Below are 17,103 nucleotides of genomic sequence, written 5' to 3'. Positions count from 1 at the left end.
AGTGAAATTTATAGACAATTGGAAATTCATCAGGAGTAAGGAAATCAAATCAAGTTTATTCTTGTTGGTTTGTAAGTATCTGTAGTGATCAAGGTCACCTGCTGGGTCATTGATTAGGTTGTGGATATTTTGGGGGAAAAGAACCGACTTGTTCTAAGTCCCTTTCAGATCTTGCCCACAATTCCCATATGATCTGATTAGAACTAAACAACTCATTATTTTCCTGTCCTCCAATTACCACGCCTGTGGTCCTCCCCTTGCACCTGTTCCTCCCCCCTCCCACCCACCTTCCCCAATCCTCAAGCCTTTTTATTTAGACATCTTCCTGTTTATTGCTCATCCCTTGATGAAGGGCACAGGCCTGAAATGTTGATTGGAAATCTTTACCTCCTGTGGATAGTGTGAGACCTGTTGTTCCTCTGGCAATTTTGTGTTTTTGTACAAATAATCTGTTCGTTCTAATTCTTGGTGGGTACAATAAGAGTTGAGGAGCCTGCCATGTAAATCGTACCGAAAAAATTCATTGACGGTCATCACTCTACTGCCTCCCAACCACTGGGACTGTTGGACTCAGGTACTTGCAATCTAAATAGGAGCACGGTGTGAATGACCACACAGGCAGTAATTACCTTAATCAATTTTCCTGACATTGCAGTCTAAAAACCATAATAGGCATGACCACCATTGAACTTCAGGAGAAGAGGGGAGGAAACTTCAATCGTTTGGAATACATAATTCTTTAAAGGAAATTTAAGCCCTTGCACAAAACTATAATTATGTAACAGATACAATAATTAGATTTTTAAAAGTCTCATCACAAAATATCTTCCTGAAGCAAATTCATGCAAAAAATTAATTCAGAATTATTCAAAATTTTCTTAAATACAAATGGTTTAAAACAATAGTCAAGCATCAATTCTCAAAGTGTCAGAAGCATGTAGAAAGTAATATTGTATCACACCAGCAGATAGCTCTTTAAAATCTGGTTTCATCAACGTCAATCAACACATTTTCGAACAAACCACACATCCCTCAGCAAACCAGTCTTCAAATGAAAGGAAAACATTAGCAATTCAGCTGCTTCATCACAAAACATATTGAAAGTGTTTTGTACAAACACTTCTCAAGGAACCACGCAACCTGGCTGATCGAACTCGCCCAAGAATAATCTTTCAAAAATCAGGTACAAAATTTATTTTTCTTGTTGCATTGAAGGCATCAAGCTGTTTAAGAATGTTCATGTGCCAGGATGGTTTCTTCACAAGCTATCTTCTGAATATTCAAAAAGGGGAAGAAGTCAATCACAAATGTGAAAAAACACACCAATACTAGAGAAACACAGCACGTCAAACAGTGCCTTTATGTCGCAAAGATAAAGATACATCACCAACATTTTTGGGCTTGAGTTTGTGGGAACATGAGAGATGTCCAAACAAAAGTGGGAGGGGAGATGGTGAGGGTGGGAGATGATAGGTGGGGGGGGGGGGGGGGAGGACTGCAGGATTGAGGGAGGAGTCTTGGCTAGGAAGAGAGAGAAAAGAAGTAGGAACTGGATGACTAGTTAAAGTGGGGGGAGGGGGGAAAAGGCAAGCGGATTAGTGGAATGCAGTGAACTCAATGTTCATGCCCTGGTGTTGGAGGGTGCACAGACAAAAAAATGAGGGGTTGGTCCTCCAATCTGCGGGTGGTCAGGGTGGGGAAGTGTGAAAGGCCATGGACAGACATGTGAGCTTGAGAGTGGGACTCAGAATTGAAGTAGTTAGCTACGGGGAGTTCGCCCCCATTTTGGACGGAGAGGAGGTGCTGCGCGAAGCGATCTCCTAATACGCGACCAGTCTTTCTGAACATCTCTCGTGTTTCCCCCACACCTTGATGAAGGGCTCTCGCCCAAAACATTGGTGATGTATCTTTACCTTTGCTACACAAAGACACTGCTTCACCTGCTGAGTGTTTCTCTGGTATTTGTGTGCTTTTTCACTTAACCACAGTGTCAACAGGATCCTGTGTTTTATCTCTGATTACTTCTGACAAATGTAAGAATGCCACCTATTTACGATACCTCACTCCTGACGTCTGCTTCCATTGATAGCGATACATTTTGGGAGAATGCCAAAAGAAATTTAGTAGAGAAAGAAAAATGGAGAAAAAATAATGGTTGGCCTGAATTTCAAATTTTGCCTCACAACTTAATCATTGCCGCAATGACTCTAAAGTGGCAAGATTTGATCTTTCTTATTGTGAAAGATGCTAGATCCATGACTTGGCAAATTTCAGTTAGCGCAATGCCTTTTCAGCGCCAGTGATCAGGACTGGGGTTCAAATCCCACGCTGTCTGTAAGGAGTTGTATGTTTTTACCATGTCTGCATGTAGGCTCCAGTGTCCTCCCACTGTTCAAAAATGTACCGAGAGTGTAGGTCAACAGGTATCACTGGCCTGAACAGGCTCATGGGCTGAGTGCCCTGTTACGATGCTGGATGTCTAATAAATTTTAAAACAATTTCAGTTGCAGGAGCTACTCTTAAAATATTTTCTCACAAACGTAGTAATATAGAAGTTTGCTGCATTATTTCCCTAAATGCATGAAGAGAAGTTTTTTTTTGTGTGTTGTGTGTTGGGAGGATGGTGGTCCAAGTAAATTTGTCAGCGTAGGCCAGGAGTGGCCAAACTTGCTTAACGGAAGAGCCACGTACGATAAACTTCAGATGTTTGAGAGCCGCAAAACGTGAAAAAATATTACATCTACTTTCTCCTCTTGCATGCACATTTTGTTACAAAAATTTATAGAAATATTAATACATATACTGTACATTATAATATTTAATATATGTAGTTTCTAAATGGATAATTTGTATTAGTTTCAATAATCAAAAAGTACATATTCTGTACATATGCAACTAATGGTCCAATTTTTAGAATAAAATTTAGGGGGTTGACTATTTCATGCATACTTTTGATTGCAGTAACTACTGTATCTGTATCATTTGTGGTGTCAGGATATTGGATAAGTGAATGGCCGATACCAGGTGGTAAGTCCCTGGTCAGGGCACCGGGAGCTCCGGTGGGCAGACAGCCGATGCCTAGTCCAGAGTCTGCGGTCACATGCGGCTCTTTGACACATGATGTGTGATTCCTGACCCAGCCAACGCATTTCTGCGAGCCGCACACGATGTGTCAAAGAGGCACATGGGGTTCATGGGCCGTGGTTTGGCCCACCCCTGGTGTAGGGTATGGAAGTAGCCCTGGCCAGTATAACCGGATTAAGAAGACTCAATCAAAGCATGGTGTTGGATCAGCGGATTTTCAGGACTTTAAGGATCATATTCTACCTAATATGCATCTCCACGTGGCATGCAAATTATGCGAAACATCTCCATTACACAAAGAGGCCGTGACTCCCAATAAGGGGCATCAGCACACTGCCAAATATCTTTGTTTTTGCATCCATTTCAAATATTTCCAAAAGAATCTTTTTTTTCTGAAAATCAATTCCCCTTCCATAAGCTTTTCATTACAAAAAACATGATGGGCAAAAGGTTCAGCCTCGGCATGATGGACTGAAGGGTTCCTTTAAATTCCATACAACTCGAGACACCCTTGAGGAGAAGCACAAACTGAGCCACTGACCCCACGATCAGTAAGCAATTCAGCAAACAAATTCCTTTGCCCCATTTGAGAAATGGCTTCTGCTTTCATGCATTTGTTATTGCAACCACAAAATGCTATCTGAAGGCAGGTCTACTTCCTTCATTCTCAGAAGAGCAGTGACCTCAATGTTTATAGCTCTTTTACTGACTTTCATGTACAGATGCAAATAGTGTAATGGGGTTGGAGTAGTTTTAATGTTGGTTAAAACAGAAGACTTCCAAAGGAAAACTTCTGAATGGCTTGAGACACACACAGGAGACTGGAACCTGGAGCAGCCGTTCTCAATGAGGGCCCCACGGACTTCGCCTGTGTACCACAGCACACTTAAGTACTGTAAAGGCCTTGTTTTCTTTTCACCTCACGTGAGAAAAACCAAAATTTGACTGCTTCACAGAGAAGGGGGGGTCCTTAAACATTGAGCAGAGTCCTTAGAGGGGCATAGTCAAAGAAAAAAGGCTGGTCTAGAGCAACAAACAATCTGCTGGAGGAGTTCAGAGCATCGAGTAGCACCCGTGGGAGAAAATTAATTATCGATGTTTCAAACTGGAACCCTTCATCGACTTTTCCTCCCGCTTGTGTTGCCCGACTCACTGAATTCCTCCAACAACAGTATGGGAATCTCATGAGCCAAACCACAAAGTGCTTCTCAAATGAGAAGAGAAGCTCTGTGATCTGTAGACAAAAGCTTTACTTGCTCATTGATAACAGGGTGTTGAGAATGACCTAATATTGCCTTTCATAGGGCTTAAACTTCTGCAAAGCTATTGCAGTAATTCGAGTTTCTGGTAGGTTGAAACAAGGCAGCTGCTAATGAGAAGAGTGAGTAATGGGGGAACTTTGCTGGAGTTTATTCTAACTCAAAATGTACAGTATGGTTTGCACGCAAAGGTTTGGTGAAGACAAACATAGGTCAGTACATCATAGCATTGAGTAACTTACCTAATATTCACTGGAGCTTCCTAACCGCAGGATGAATAGATGGGGCTAAATTAGTCAAGTGTGTTCAAGAGGATTCCTGACAAAGTATGTGGACCAGCCGATGAGAGGAAAGACCATATTGGATCAAGTACTGGGTAATGAACCCAGTAAAGTGGTGGATCTCTCAGAGGGGGAGAATTTTGGTGAGAGTGACCACAACTCCCTGAGCTTTAGTTTAGCTATGGACCATGATAAAAGCAGACAAAATGGGAAATGTTTAATTGGGGAAGGGCTAATTACAATGGGATGAAGCAGGAACATGACAGAAAATTGGAAACGTGTTCAAAGACGAAAATACAGAACTAAAGTGGAGGAAGTTTAGAGACCACTTGTGCTGCGTTGAGGATAGGTTTGTTCCATTATGACAAGGAAAAGATGGTATGAAAAGAGAACCATGGCTGACAAAACAGGTGAGGCAACTTGTCAAGAGAAAGAAGAAAGCATATGTTAAATATAGGAAGCAGGAAACAGGAAGGGCTCATGAGAAGTATGTGATAGCCAGAAAGGAGCTTCAGAAAGGATTTAGGTGACCTTAAAGGGGGCCTTGGCATGTAGGAAGGAGAACTCCAAGGCATTCTATGAGTATGTGAAGAACAGAAGGGTAACAAGAATGAAGTTCAGGCTGCTATACAATAAAGGAGGCCACATGTGCCTGGAGGTTGGGACGGTCATAAATGAATACTTTGCTCCAGTGTTCACAAGAGAAAAGGACCTTGATCAGGGTGAGGTCAAAATAGAACAGGCCTGTGTGCTGTACAATGTGGAGATAAGGATGTGAAAGTGTTGGATTTTCTTAAAAACACCAAGATTGATAAGTCCCCAGGTTGCAGTGGGAAGTGAGAGAAGAGATAGCTTGGGCAGTAGCTATGATCTTTGAATCCTCTTTGGCCACAGGGGAGGTGTCAGAAGATTGGAGAATGGCAAATATAGTCCTCTTGTTTAAAAAAAGGTAATAGGGAGAATCCTGGAAATTATAGACTGGTGAGTCTTACCTCAGTATGGAGAGGATTCTTAAGGATATGATCTATGAGCATTTGGAGAAGTTCAATCTACTCAAGGATAGTCAGCATGACTTTGTGAAGGGAAGGTTGTGCCTCATGAGCCTACACAAGTTTTTTGAGGAGATAACAAAAGAAATTAAGGAGGGTAGGGCGGTAGATGTGGTCTACATGGATTTTAGCAAAGCATTTGACAAGGCCCCCCACAAGAGACTCATCCAGAAAGTCATGAGGCGTGTGGATAAAAAATTGGCTTGAAGGAAGAAAGCAGAGTAGTGGTGGAAAGGAAGGATTCTGCCTGGAGATCAGCAACTAATGGAGTGCTTCAAGGATCTGTTATGAGGCCCCTGCTCTTTCTGATTTTTATAAATGGATGAAGAGGGAGAAGGATGGGTCAGTAAGTTTGTGGATGACATGAAGGTTGGAGTTGTTGTAGAAGGAGTTGAAGGTTGTCAACTGTTACAAGAGGATATAGACAGGATGCAGATTTGGGAAGAAAAGTGGCAGATGGAGTGTGAGGTGATGCATTTTGTAAGGACAAATCAAAAGGCTGAGTACAGGTTACTTAATGGTCAGTTATTTAAGAATATGGATTAACAGAGGGCCCTTGGGGTTCACTCCATACATCCCTCAAGGTCGCCACACATGTTGAAAGGATAGTTAAGAAGGCCTATGGGATGCTGGGCTTCATTAATATGGGGATTGAGTTCAGGAGTAGAGGTCATGTTGCAACTCTACAAATCCGTGGTAAGACCACACTTTAGAGTATTGTGTTCAGTTCTGGTCACCTCATTATAGGAAGGATGTGGAAGCTATGGAGAGGGTGCAGAGGAGATTTACTAGGATATTGCCTGGATTGGAAAACAATTCTTATAAAGCTGAGACTTTTCTCTGTGAAGCGTAGAAGAATGAGAGGAGACTTGATAAAGGTCTACAGGATTATGAGAGGCAGAGATAGGGTGAACAACCAGGAGCTGTTTCCAAGGGCAGGAATAGCAAACACCAGAGGACATCCATACAAAGTGAAGGGAGGGAGGTTTAAGAGAGACATCCATACAAAGTGAAGGGAGGGAGGTTTAAGAGAGACATCAGGGGCAAGTTTATTTTTACACAGAGTTGTGGGTGCCTGGAATGCTTCACTAGGGATGATGGTGGAGGTTGAAATATTAAGGGAATTTAAGAGACTCTTAGACAGGCACATGGATAAAAGAAAAATAGAGGGTTACAGGGTAGGGTGGGTTTAGCTTTTTTTTTTAAAAGGAATATATGGGTTGGCACAACATGGAGAGCCAAAGGATCTGTACTGCACTGTAATATTCTATGAATAGGCCCATCAGCCTACGATGTCTATGTCAAACGTGATGCCCAAATTACACTAAAACTGCTGCTTGCACATGACGCACATAACCTTTCTCCCTGCACATTCATGCATTTGTCATGGTCTCTTAAATGCCTGTTTCCATCACTACTCCTGGCAGCTTGTTCCAGATGCCACTCTGTGTAAAAAAAACCCTATCGCACACATCTCCTCTAAGCTTCTCCTCTTTGAGAGTTGTGGTAGAACTTTACGAGATTGCAAATAGCAAAATAGATAAAGGCAAGACAGCTGATGGGTGCAAGTCAATAGGCAAGGATGAGAGGTCAAAGAGAAGACAGTATTCCCTCAAGGTAGCAGGGAACCTTTTGAATGTGCCATCTAGGAATGCTCCAGAGCAGCCATTCTGAATGGGTGGGGGGGGGGGGGGGTGTGCACAGCACATTAAAGGTGGATGGGGCCCTGGACTGAATTCACAAAACATTTTTTTCATGTTGATGTCATCGGAGGGAGAGAAACACAGAAGAAACCAACTAGACAGCTGATTCACAGGGAAGGGGCCTATAAACTTTGGGCGGAGTCCTAAGGGGTCCATGGCGAAAACAAGGTTGAGAATGGCTGCTCTGGACCAGCCATTCTCAAGAGGATGAGCTCTACTGTCCCCCTCAGCACATTTTTATAAAAGCTTTATTTTCTTTTTGCGTCACGTATCATATATATTTCAATAGGAGAAAAGTACCGGAAGAAACCAAAACTTGACTGCTTCACAGGCAAGGGGGCCCGGGGGGGGGGGGGGGGGGGGGGGGCATATATGGGAAAGAAAAAGGTTGAGAATGGCTAATGTAGACAATCCTCAACCCCTGCTCCATACATCACTCTGATTTGACTCAAGCAAATCCAGAACATTAGTTTCAGTCTGTCTTCTCTTCTTGTTTCAGATCTAAAGCTGGGATTCGGATGTTTGTTTGAAATAGCAAAGCAATGAGTAATAAATCATCGAATAACTTGACCAAGCAGTGCACAATGAACAACAATATGGAACCTTTCACTTATGTCTATTACCTAATCTTCTTGATCGGCATCTTTGGGAGCTGCATCGCACTTTGGGTTTTTAGCAAACAGAGGAGAGCCAAAAGGTGCCTAAACATTTACCTAATTAACCTTCTGACCGCTGATTTTTTGTTAAGTTTGGCTCTCCCTTTCAAGATTGTTGTGGACTTGGGTATTGCCCCTTGGAATTTGAAGATCTTTCACTGCCAGGTCACAGCATGCCTCATGTACATTAACATGTATGCATCTATTATATTTCTGGGATTTGTGAGTATAGATCGATACATTCAGCTCTCTGGCAGTTCACGATTTCAACGGATACAGGAACCAGGCTTTGCAAAGATGATGTCCATCATTATATGGGGAATGGTGCTCTTGCTGATGGTACCTAACATGGCAATCCCCATCAAAATCATAGACCCAAAGCCTTTGTTGAAGTGCGCGGAAATCAAGAGGACCATGGGACTGCACTGGCATGTCTTCACTAATTTTATCTGCATAACTGTATTCATGAATGTTTCAGTAGTAATCCTGACCTCCAACTTTCTTTTAGTGAAAAAACTCCACAGAAACAAGGACAAGGAGGCACAAAATGGCACGAAGAAAACTCTGAGGCATATTTTGATTTTGACCGGCATCTACATCATTTGCTTCGTGCCGTACCACATTATTCGGACACCGTACACTCTAAGCCAATACAAACCAAAAACAGATTGCAATCTGCAGAGATCCCTCTTTCTGGCCAAGGAATCCACCTTTCTTTTGGCAGTTCTTAACCTCTGCTTTGACCCCATTTTGTATTTTTACCTCTGCAAATCATTCCGATCAAAAATCACAGAAACATTTGGATCAACTAAACAGTCCCAAGAGGAAGAAGAGAGTGGAGAATGAACAAGGTTATGAGGAGAAGAGCTGAACTCCATACAACTAAAGTGGACACCTTCAACATCTATCTCGACATTTCATTCTGAAAATGTAGAAATCTTACATTATAAATTGTGTCCATGCAGAAATTATAAACGATGACCAGAGATTGGTTCAATGTTTCCTATTATTAAGAGAGTTTAGTTCATATCGTCAACTGGATTTCCATTTTTCTGCATTCAATGCGACGTGGAATTCATTAGACATTTTATACAATGTCTTTATAATGCCAACGATCGGGACCGGACCTGGGTTCAAATCCCGCGCTGTCTGTAAGGTGTTTGCATATTCTCCCCGTGTCTGCGTGGGTTTTCTCTGAGGGCTCTGGTTTCCTCCCGCCTTCAAAAATGTACTGGGGTGTAAATTGGGTGGCACAGACTCGTAAGGTCAAATTGGCCTGTTACAATGCTATATGACTAATTTTTTTAAATTAATTAAACGAGTGCATAATTTTGATTTGACAAATTATTATAAATGGCCTGGTGTCATTTAGCACAAAAAAAATTATTTTCCTTTCAGTGACATCCTGAAGAGTAACAGTCATAATGTTTGCAGTATCTTAAATATATGCAATGTTGTGGAAGAAGGCGATTCAGCCCATCAAGATCATGCTAGCTCTAAGCAGAGCAGAGCATTAGGCAGCCGAACCGACCCCACTTGTCATGCACGCAGCGGGGCAGCCGGCCAAACTGGCGCCGTCAGGGGTTACTTCCCGACCTTGGCACCGGGCTCAGAAAACCGCGCTTGGTGACCCACATGATGCCCCAGTAACGTTGGGGCCCCCTAGTGCGGTTCTCAACCTGCAATATATCAGTTTTGCTCACTGAACTCAACCCATCTGTTCCTTCAGTTAGCAGTGTAGCCGCCGCTACAAATTGGTGACCACGACAGGTTCAAACATCTTTGAACCCAATATGAACGACCCTTCAATCAGCGCTATAGCCATCGAGCTTCCTGACTTCTGGGTTCAGGAGCCGGAGACCTGGTTCAGCCACGCAGAGGCTCAGTTTCACCTCCACCAGATTTCATTGGATTCAACCAAGTTTTACCATGTGGCCGCCACCCTGGACCAGGCCACTGCCAAACGAGTGCTGCACCTCGTTCAGCACTTACCCGCGGAAGATAAGTACGTGACCATCAAGCGGGTGCTCACCGGCTCCCTCGGCCTCTCCAGGCGCCAGCGTGCTGCTCGGATGCTGCGCCTCGACGCCTTGGGGGAAAAACCTCAATTGAGTTGATGGACAAGATGCTCATGCTCATGGGCGATCACACCAACTGCCCACTCTTCAAGCGCATCTTCCTCGACCATCTCCCTGAAGCCATCCAGCTGTTACTGTCCCAGGAGAGCTTCATTGACCCTAGGTAGGTCGCTCAAAAGACTCAGGAGCAATGGCTCGAATGATTTCCAGAGGGCTCACCAGTCCAGCAGGTTACGAGTCATGGGTATGACTATGCCTAGCCTTCCTCGAGCACTGGGGTGGAACACCCGGCCCCTGCAGGGGCCTCAAAGAGCATAGCCAGAAGCAAACCATCCACTTCAGGCCTCTGCTTATTTCACTAGTGCTGGGGAGCCAAGGCTCCAAAGTGCCGTCAGTCCTGCTCGTTCCAGGGAAACGAGCAGGCTGGCCGCTGTTAATGGCTGCAGCGGCTGGCCAAGAACACAGCCTTCTCTACCTGCGGGATTCAGTCAGCGGCCGACGCTTCCTCGTCGACACCGGGACCCAGATCAGTGTCATCCTGGCCACAGCCATCGAGTCCCAGAACCATCCTCGAGGACCTCACCTGCATGCAGCAAATTCGACAGAGATCTGAATGTATGGAGACAAGACCGCCCACTTCCAAATTGGCCAGCAGAAGTTCTCGTGGAGGTTCGCCATTTCGTCCCTCCCAACCGCCATCCTGGGTGTCGACTTCCTCCTCGCCCACGGACTCCTGGTTGACATTCGAAGTAGGTGACTGGAAGATACCAGTACCTTCCAATCTGTTCACCTCAACGCCTCCTGCACAGAGCAGCCACAGATGGCCATGGTCAGCATGCCCAAGGATGAGTTTCAGTGTATTCTGGACGCGTTCCCATCCCTCCTCAAGCTGCAGTTCTCCACCGCCTCACCACGCCACGGGGTGTTTCATTACATCTCCACCGAAGGCCCACCAGTCCATGCCAAGGCACGCCGGCTCCCGCCAGATAAGCTCCAAATAGTGAAGGAAGAGTTCTCACATCTGCAGGAGCTGGGGATCATTTGATGCTCTGACAGTCCTTTGGCCTCACCACTCCACCTGGTCCCAAAAGCCTCCGGCAGCTGGCGCCCCTGCGGAGATTATCGACGGCTTAATGATGCAACAGTACCTGACCGTTACCCGATCCCTCACATCCAGGACTTTACGGCCAACCTACATGGTGCGAGGGTATTCTCCAAGGTCGACCTGGTGCACGGGTATCACCAAATCCCGGTGCATCCCGAGGACATACCCAAAACAGCCATCACCACCCCCTTCGGCTTATTCGAGTTCCTACGCATGCTGTTTGGGCTCAAGTATGCCACCAAGACCTTCCAATGCCTTATGGACACAGTGAGCAGGGATTTGAATTTTGTATTCATTTATCTCGACGACATCCTTGTCGCCAGCAGAGACCGGGCACAACACAAGTCTCACCTGCGCACCCTCTTCTCCCAACTGGCCGACTTCGGCCTAACGATCAATCCGGCCAAATGCCAGTTCAGGAAAGAGTCCATGCAGTTCCTGGGCCATACCATCACGGCCGAAAGAGCTACACCTGCCGCTATGAAGGTCGCTGCAGTTAGGGAGTTCCCACACCTGGACAAACTCAAGGGGCTACAGGAATTCGCGGGTATGGTCAATTTCTATAACTGCTTCATCCCAGGCGCTGCGCGCATCATGCAGCTGCTCTTCGTCCTCATTGCGGCCAAAGACAAGACACCCGCCTGGACTCCAGAGACCGGTAGGGCATTCGAAGCCACAAAAGATGCCCTCACGAAGGCTACCCTGCTTGTCCACCATGCACCGACCTGCATATGGCGACTCCTTCACTCGCAAGTATAGTGCTTTCGATCGTGAATTGCTGGGCATGTACTTGGCGGTGCGTCATTTCCACTCTTTCTTGGAGGGGAGGCCGTTCACCATTTTTACCGACCACAAACCCCTCACTCAGGTGCTCGCTATGGCAAGAGATCCCTGGTCGGCCCACCAACAGTGTCATCTCACCTTCGTGTTGGAGTTCACCACCGACATTCAGCACAAGGCGGGGAAAGACAACATGGTCGCCGACGCACTCTCGTGACCAGCCATTTGCGAGCTGACACACAGCCACAACTTCGACCAGCTTGCCCAGGACCAGAAGTCCAATGAGGAGACGCAGACCTTCAGGACTGCCATCACAGGCCTGCGGTTCCAGGACCTCCCAACTCCTCATGGTGAGGGCACCATCCTGTGCGATCTCTCCATGGACACCCTGCATCCAGTGGTTCCCCAGCAGTGGCGGAAGCAAGTTTTCTACCATATCCATGATTTTTCCCACCCTTTCATCAGGTCCATGGTCCATATGGTGGCAGAACATTTCGTCTGGCACGGGCTTAGGAAACAGAATGCAGACTGGGGCAGAACCTACACCCATTGCCATCTTTCCAAGGTACACAGGCACACTAGAGTGCCCATACAAGATTTTGAACACATCTGGGAATGTTTCAGCCACATACATGTGGACATCGTTGGACCCTTACCCGTTTCCCGAGATAACCATTACTTTTTCCACAGTAGAAGACCGCACCACTCGTTGGCCCGAAGCGATCCCGATGCCAGATGACTCCACGGACTCCTGTTCCTGAGTGCTTTTGAACAGTTGGGTTACCCGGTTCGGCGTCCCACACCACCTCCCCAGTGATCAGGGCACCCAGTTCACCTCTGCGCTCTGGGAACAGCTCGCCAACAGGCTGGGGATCGAGCTAGATCACACCACGGCCTATCACCCACAGGCCAATGGGCTAGTTGAGAGACTGCACCGCCACCTTAAGTTGGCACTGATGGCCCACCTCACTAGCCCCAACTGGGTGGACGAGCTGCCTTGGGTGCTCCTGGGCATCCGCTCGGCACTCAAAGAAGACCTACAGGTGTCATCAGCCGAGGTGGTCTACGATGCACCGCTAGCCCTACCCGGTGAGTTCATCAACACACCTCACAACCCCCAGCAGTCACTGCCTGGTCTACTTACCAGCCTCCAGGCCCAGTTGGACTCCTTCACACCCCCACTGCCACCCAGACATGGCACTCAGGCCTCTTTCGTCCCCAGCGAGCTGTATTCTGCAGAGTACGTTTTTATCAGCCAGGGCCCATCCACATCACCTCCACAAAGACCATACGAAGGGCCGTACAAAGTCATCCAGAATTCAGGATCCATTTTCACACTTGACATCGGTGGTAAGGGGAAACTGTTTACGGTGGAAGCCAGCCCACCTCGACCCCACTGAGCCAGTAGTTGTGGCCCAACCCAAGAAGCAAGGCTACCTGGCAAAAAAGTACATTGGCACTGGTTCTAGGGGGGGCTGTGTGGTGGTACACCATTAGGCAGGCAAACCGGCCCCACTTGTCACGCACACAGCGGGGCAGCTGGCCAAAATGGCACCGTCGGGGATTTCCTCCCGAACTCGGCATCGGGCTCAGAAGCCCACGCTTGGCGACCCACGTGACGTCCCAGTGATGTCAGAGCCCACCAGCACGGTTCTCAGCCAGGTCTGGGCTGGGAGTATAAGACCAGCCAGGCAGCCTGCAATAAATCAGTTTTCTCACTGAACTCAACCCGTCTAGTTGTGTGATTCTTCAGTTAGCAGTGTAGCTGCCGCTACAGTCCAATTATGATGAGGGGGAATTGGACCAGTGATGTATTCTCTCACAACCCCATCCACTTCCACCAAAGGCCAACTTACTCTCACCAATTTGTTCCCTTCACACTTTTTGAGATCTTGGAGGAAACTGGAGCACTTTGAGGAACACCACTTGGTCACGGAGAAAATGTGTGAAGTTCACACAGAACACACCCAAGGTCAAAATTGAACCTGGATTCCCAGAGCTGTGCAACATTGCACTATTCTATTTGCATGCCAACTGTCAAATCACAAATGTTTTCACAGTACCCCTGACCATCAACCTCATTCTATGGATAGCAGACATGGGTAGATAGAACTAAGAGTGGAATTACATCACAGAACTCATTCAAATAAGTATCTTGAGGGGTAAAAGAGGTGATCAACAAGTCAGATGCCAGTGGGTGGGGAGGGGGGTGGGAAGGAGGGAGGAAAGGGAGGTGGGGGGGGAAGAGGAAAAAAATGACACTGTATATTCAAGAGGGAAAGGTTTATGTGTATTTTGGTCAAAATGGTTCATAGTGTGAAAAATTAAAAAACATTTTTAAAAAGTCAGATGCTTTTGTCCAAAGGGTGCAAAGATTACCTTACATACAATACATGTTCAAATGGATTTTGCTTACTTTGCCCCTCTGGCCATCCATCTCCCAAACACGCCGAGGCCTTGGTTCTGCAGATGCCCCACTAGTGCAACAGGCTGGCCCTGAGCAGCAGTCATGCCTCTCAACAACTTATCCTGAGCTCTTGCTCACATTATCAAGCCCTTCTGAATTTTATTTTCTCATCAAACTTTTAAAAATCATTAAATTATTAATTAAATCATTTATCTATTTGAATGCACTACCTTAAAAAATCTTCCAATGGAATGAATCAAAATGTTGCAATGAATTTATTATGTTGAGAAAGGTTCAAATGAATGGAGCTATGCTAGAACGAGAATTTTTTAAATGTTTAGACAGGCAGCACGGTAACGGCCCATTTCGGCACACAAGCCCATGCTACCCAATTAATCTACACCCTGGTATGTTTTATGTGGTGGGAGGAAACCAAAGTCCTCAGGAAGAACACACACAGACACAGGGAGAAAAGTACAAACACCTTACAGACAGCACAGGATTCAAACCCAGGTCCCAATTGTTGGCGCTGTAACAGCATTGCGCTAACCAATACGCCAACCGTGATGCCCCTTGCATGAAGTTAGAATCGGGGTCAGATACAAACTGCACTCAGATCCAAGGGCTGGGTTGGGATGAGTTAGCTGGGATGAACACAGGCTTGCAAGTCCAAAATATAATCAAGTTTCCTCTGCAGATCCATGTGATCTGGCCCATTCCTACAGTTTCTGGAAACCCTGCTGTTTTTGCCATTGATGCAATGGATCAAAAGAATATCCCACCAGAAGAACAAGAGGGGAAGAGATTCCAATGTCCTGGCCAACATTTAAGCCCATCCTATCCCAAATGCAAATCAACTGATAAATTACTGCTTTACCATATTTGACAGTATATAGGACCCCACTTTTATTCCCTCCCAAAAAAAAATCACCTCAACAGGTCGTTTGCTCACTGCCACCCACCCACGTGCATCATTCAATCTGTGCGGGAGGCCTTGCTCATCGAACAAAGGCTCAGCATGGAGCCTGATCACCAGGCCCAGCACTCCCCTCAAAGCAAGCGGTCGATAGTCTGTTCCCTGAGATGGTGGGCCTGGGTCCTGCCCGATGCCCTGGCTTTTCTTTCTTGTGCACCGGCAGGTCCCGGGGCACCTGTTAATCAATCGGCATCTGTACAGTGTTGGGGGGGGGGGGAGCCTGAGCCTCAGCATGGAGCGGGCAGGAGGACACTTCGCTGCTGTTGCTCATGTGTGAGGAGGCTTCGTCATCTCAGCCATGCAAGGCTGGAGGGTTTCCATCAAGGTGAGTGAAGGAAAATACTCTAAAACAAATTTTTCCTGAAATCTCAGGCTAAAAATGGTGGGTAGGGGGGGTTCTATATTCCAGCAGGTCCTGTATGTGGTTAAATATGGTAATTGTTGCTCGTGGGATCTTGAAGTCTCCGCGTTTACGAGCAAAACTTGACACTTCAAATATGTATTTTTTGTTTCACAAAACATTTTAAGGAACATTCTCAGAACATAAATGATGTATAAATTCGGACAGTTCCGTGTGAAGGAGAAATTATGACTAATGTTTACTTCCAAATATGCCAACAGTAAAACCCTTTAATTAAAAAACAACGATTTAAGAAAAACAGCAAGGACAAATGAAAGGGGACACAATCTTTCAACAAGAAATTAGATACTTATTTTTAAGCCAGCATAATCTTTTCTGTTTTCGATTGTTGGCCCCATGCAAGAGGTCATTCATATTGATTTTATAAAGAGTTGGAGATATTGCCAACAATTCTTTTTCTCTTCACCTGCACAACAACTGCTCTAGTGTTTTATTACAATCAATTAGTTCGTCATGCAATGATAAATTATGCGGATGCGATTGGCACCATCTCTTTTGATGGTCCATCCCTCATTGAGCCTGAACTAAGAACGCAGCAAACGGAGAATGACTTTGAGATCTTGGCCAGCCTGGAGAAGGTTGGCAGATCATCTTCATTGAAAGCTACAGGTGCGCCAACTGGCGTTTTACGACAAGCTAATAGTTTCATTATTGCTGTTGTTGAAACAACCTTTTTATTTCAATTGAAACTAAAGTAACCAGGTGTGATCAATGACTGGACCTGAGGTTCGGGACCAGTAATTTAAAATCACTTAAATTCTTCTCTATTTCTATATACATTAAAACTCTTGTTATCTGGAATGCAAGCAACCAGCAAAAAACACATACTGGAAAATAAATAGGTAAAAAGTACAATAATTTAAAATTAGTGTACCTCATCATTAATTAGTTCAGCGATCACGCAACACGCAATCTCAAGCAACCGGAAAATTCACATCCTGCATCTACCAATCCCCAAAGGTGCTGGATACCAGGGGTTGTACTTTCTTTACAACGCAAGAAGCCATTCATGTCACTGAGTCCATGCTATCTCCAAACACTATTTTGAGCAACTCCATGACCATCATTAGCTTTGAACCATGGATTTAAGGATGTTTCCACAGAGTTGTGCAGTTTTTTGTAAAAAAAAGGAAATCCAAATTCTGTCCATCCCCCAATATTATGAGACAAACTTCTGTTGCGAAGTGATCTGCCATAAGAAAACTGCTTTTAAGAAAAACACAAAACAAAATAGTTTTAAGTCAGTTTTCAAAGATGAAATAGATTTTGTTACACGTTAACAAAGCCAGAACTTAACACCATGA

General features: G+C 45.5%; 2 protein-coding genes across 6 annotated transcripts in view; one reads left to right on the top strand and one right to left on the bottom strand.

Annotated features, from left to right (window-relative positions):
- LOC138742700 (mediator of RNA polymerase II transcription subunit 12-like protein) overlaps positions 1-17,103 on the bottom strand; it is a 404,210-nt gene that overhangs the window by 247,483 nt on the left and 139,624 nt on the right. The window lies entirely within an intron of this gene.
- Positions 1,041-9,018, top strand: gpr171 (G protein-coupled receptor 171). 2 transcript variants are annotated; one of them, XM_069897458.1, is made up of 2 exons: positions 1,041-1,183; positions 7,876-9,018. In XM_069897458.1, the coding sequence occupies exon 2, from the start codon at positions 7,919-7,921 to the stop codon at positions 8,876-8,878; it is 960 nt and encodes a 319-aa protein (XP_069753559.1). In that variant the 5' UTR covers positions 1,041-1,183; positions 7,876-7,918; the 3' UTR covers positions 8,879-9,018. The 2 variants fall into 2 exon arrangements, with proteins under 2 accessions (XP_069753559.1, XP_069753561.1); XM_069897460.1 differs by lacking the exon at positions 1,041-1,183 and adding an exon at positions 3,960-3,974.

Source organism: Narcine bancroftii, chromosome 9, assembly GCF_036971445.1.
Source record: "Narcine bancroftii isolate sNarBan1 chromosome 9, sNarBan1.hap1, whole genome shotgun sequence".
NCBI classification, from domain to species: Eukaryota; Metazoa; Chordata; class Chondrichthyes; order Torpediniformes; family Narcinidae; genus Narcine; species Narcine bancroftii.
The sequence above is the reverse complement of the archived record's forward strand: the minus strand, read 5'-3'. Positions and strand labels throughout refer to the sequence as shown.